Source organism: Penaeus vannamei, chromosome 13 (assembly GCF_042767895.1).
Source record: "Penaeus vannamei isolate JL-2024 chromosome 13, ASM4276789v1, whole genome shotgun sequence".
NCBI classification, from domain to species: domain Eukaryota; kingdom Metazoa; phylum Arthropoda; class Malacostraca; order Decapoda; family Penaeidae; genus Penaeus; species Penaeus vannamei.
Window position 1 is genome coordinate 16,510,705 of NC_091561.1, and position 2,500 is coordinate 16,513,204.

Here is a 2,500-nt window from a genome sequence, read left to right on the forward strand (position 1 = left end):
GCAGACAGAAAGACAGAGACAGAGCGAGAGCAGCGAGCGAGCAGAGAAACTCTTACAGACAATCATCAAATCCCTAAACATCAAAATCCAAAACGACTCACGTAAGCTTTGGCGTAAGCAAGATAGTGCTTCCTGGTCACGAGGGACATGTTCCTGTCGCAGGAGACCAAGGAATTCGTGGTCATGTGGTAGAGCCGCACCCAGTCGCCGTTCATCACGTACTCGGGCAAACCATCGTAGAAAGTATCGCCCAGGTCGGGGTCCTCCTCGGGGAACAGGACCTTGCTGGTTGAGAAAGGGGCGTGGAATGAGGTGAATGAGGAAAGAGTGTGGAAGTGGCAAGGAAAGGGCGTGTAAGTGGTGAGGAGGTGAATGAGGAAAGAGTGTGGAAGTGGCAAGGAAAGGGCGTGTAAGTGGTGAGGAGGTGAATGAGGAAAGAGTGTGGAAGTGGCAAGGAAAGGGGCGATGAAAGGGCGTGTAAGTGGTGAGGTGATGGTTGGATGAATAATAGTTTTAAACAAAATTGACTTTAAGAACATCTTAGAAGGCCATTTTTCACAATCAAAGACTTCTGAGACGGTCTGAATTGTATTGTAATACAGGACATACAAATTCTACATTTAATCAAGAGGCCTCTTGAACAATACTCACAAGTAATTATTGACGTCTTTGGCTCCGAAGCCCGTAAGTTGTTGCTTATTCTTCCCTACTTTGTGTTGAGGGTAAGTAAAGTTGTGGCTGTGTAAGTAGATGCCGGCCAAATTGGTGTTCTTGAGGGTGATGACGTTGCCGTAAGCCAGCTCTGAAACGGGGAAATTGAAATACGGATGAGTAAAAGATTGACCTTTTGTCTGTATATCGAGGAACATTAACACATTCACACGAAAAAAACAAAAACAAAAATGGAGCCCTACTCATCGAAATAAAGTCACTTGCGGCTGCGTTCTCTTATTCTATACATATATTTGTTAATACACTGTATAAATAATCATTATCAGTATCCTTACTTTTGGGCTGAGTTAAGTTGTTCAGAAAATTCGTCTTGAGCCTCATCTGGAAACCTGGGCTGAAAGTGCCTTCGTCCGCCGCGTGAAGAGTTTTTCTGAAATCAGTGATGAGGTGGTTAGTTATTCTGAATTCATGAAGGGCGCAAAAAAGGTACATCATTATTTTGTAAAGTACATTACTCAGCTAAAATCAGCTATAACAACGATGTCATTTTTACTCACGCTTTAAAGAGCAGCTGATCATGGATAAAGAAAACGCCGACGTAGATTGCAGCGGGTAACAGGATCAGCGTCAACACACGAGCCATAAAATGTGCTGCCACGCTTAGCTGGAAGGCGAATGGAAAAACTAGAAAATAAGCTCTGTTTGAATGAAGCACTTTCTTTTATATCTTGAGTTGTTTCCTTGTCAGATAAACAACAACAATAATAATAATATTAATAATAATAATAATAATAATAATAATAAAGCAGTCCATACCAAAGGCCTGTCGAGCTCTCCCAGTTTCTGCCAGAGGTCGAGGGCAACGTATAGGCCTACAACTAGAACGATAAAGAGGCCCACAAACTTGACACTCATTACGCAACCCAGCATTGCGCCTGTGTAAAGGTAAGCGAACCACCACTGCTTCGAAAAGGACCTGGAAGAGCAAAGGCGGCAAACGTTAGGATCGTGCAGATAGTAAACTGATTTGAAAACTTGCTGTAGGTTGCTATGTGCACGTGCTTTTTCCTATTACATATTGCTCTCTCTCTCTCTCTCTCTCTCTCTCTCTCTCTCTCTCTCTCTCTCTCTCTCTCTCTCTCTCTCTCTCTCTCTCTCTCTCTCTCTTTTTCTTTCTTTCTTTCTTCCTCCTCTCCCCCCTCCCTCCCTCTCCCTCCCCCCCCCCCCCTCTCTCTCTCTCTCTCTCTCTCTCTCTCTCTCTCTCTCTCTCTCTCTCTCTCTCTCTCTCTCTCTCTCTCTCTCTCTCTCTCTCTCTCTCTCTCTCTCTACCTTCACCCCCATATCTAAATGCCTTACCTGTCATCTGCTTCGTGCATGAAGGTGAAGCCATGAAAAGAGGCCAAGATGAAGAACAGCAGAAGCGGGTCCAGCAAAATGAACTTACTAAGCGTGATCGTGCCAACCTCTGCGAGAAAAGAGTGAATGGATAAATTGATTGATAAATAAACAGATAAAAAAGCAACCATGGGCCAATGAATAGGTGATAAAATAAGCAGATAAATATATGAATCTATAAATAGAAAAGTGACTTGATAGAGGCTAATGTGAACTGATACACAGGTAGAGAAATCAACTAGTAAAAACAATAAACAATAAGCAAAGTGACAAACAAAAATAGATATATAGACGAACAGATAATTCAATAGACAAGAAAATAAGGGAGCATGTGAACAGATTGATGAACGAATAATCAAGTAAAGTGATATTAACTGATAAATCAGTAACCTCAATAATTAGTGAATATATGAATGAATAAACAAATAAGTGA

At 42.1% G+C, this 2,500-nt stretch overlaps 1 protein-coding gene across 1 annotated transcript in view; it reads right to left on the reverse strand.

The window, feature by feature from the left end:
- Positions 1-2,500, reverse strand: part of LOC113827712 (protein O-mannosyl-transferase 2-like) — a gene marked incomplete at its 5' end in the record, with an annotated part of 9,055 nt that overhangs the window by 6,164 nt on the left and 391 nt on the right. Inside the window, 6 exon segments of the mRNA XM_070129043.1 lie at positions 102-285; positions 652-802; positions 1,008-1,102; positions 1,230-1,336; positions 1,489-1,648; positions 2,029-2,137. Of these exon segments, the coding sequence (XP_069985144.1) occupies positions 102-285; positions 652-802; positions 1,008-1,102; positions 1,230-1,336; positions 1,489-1,648; positions 2,029-2,137 (806 nt within the window).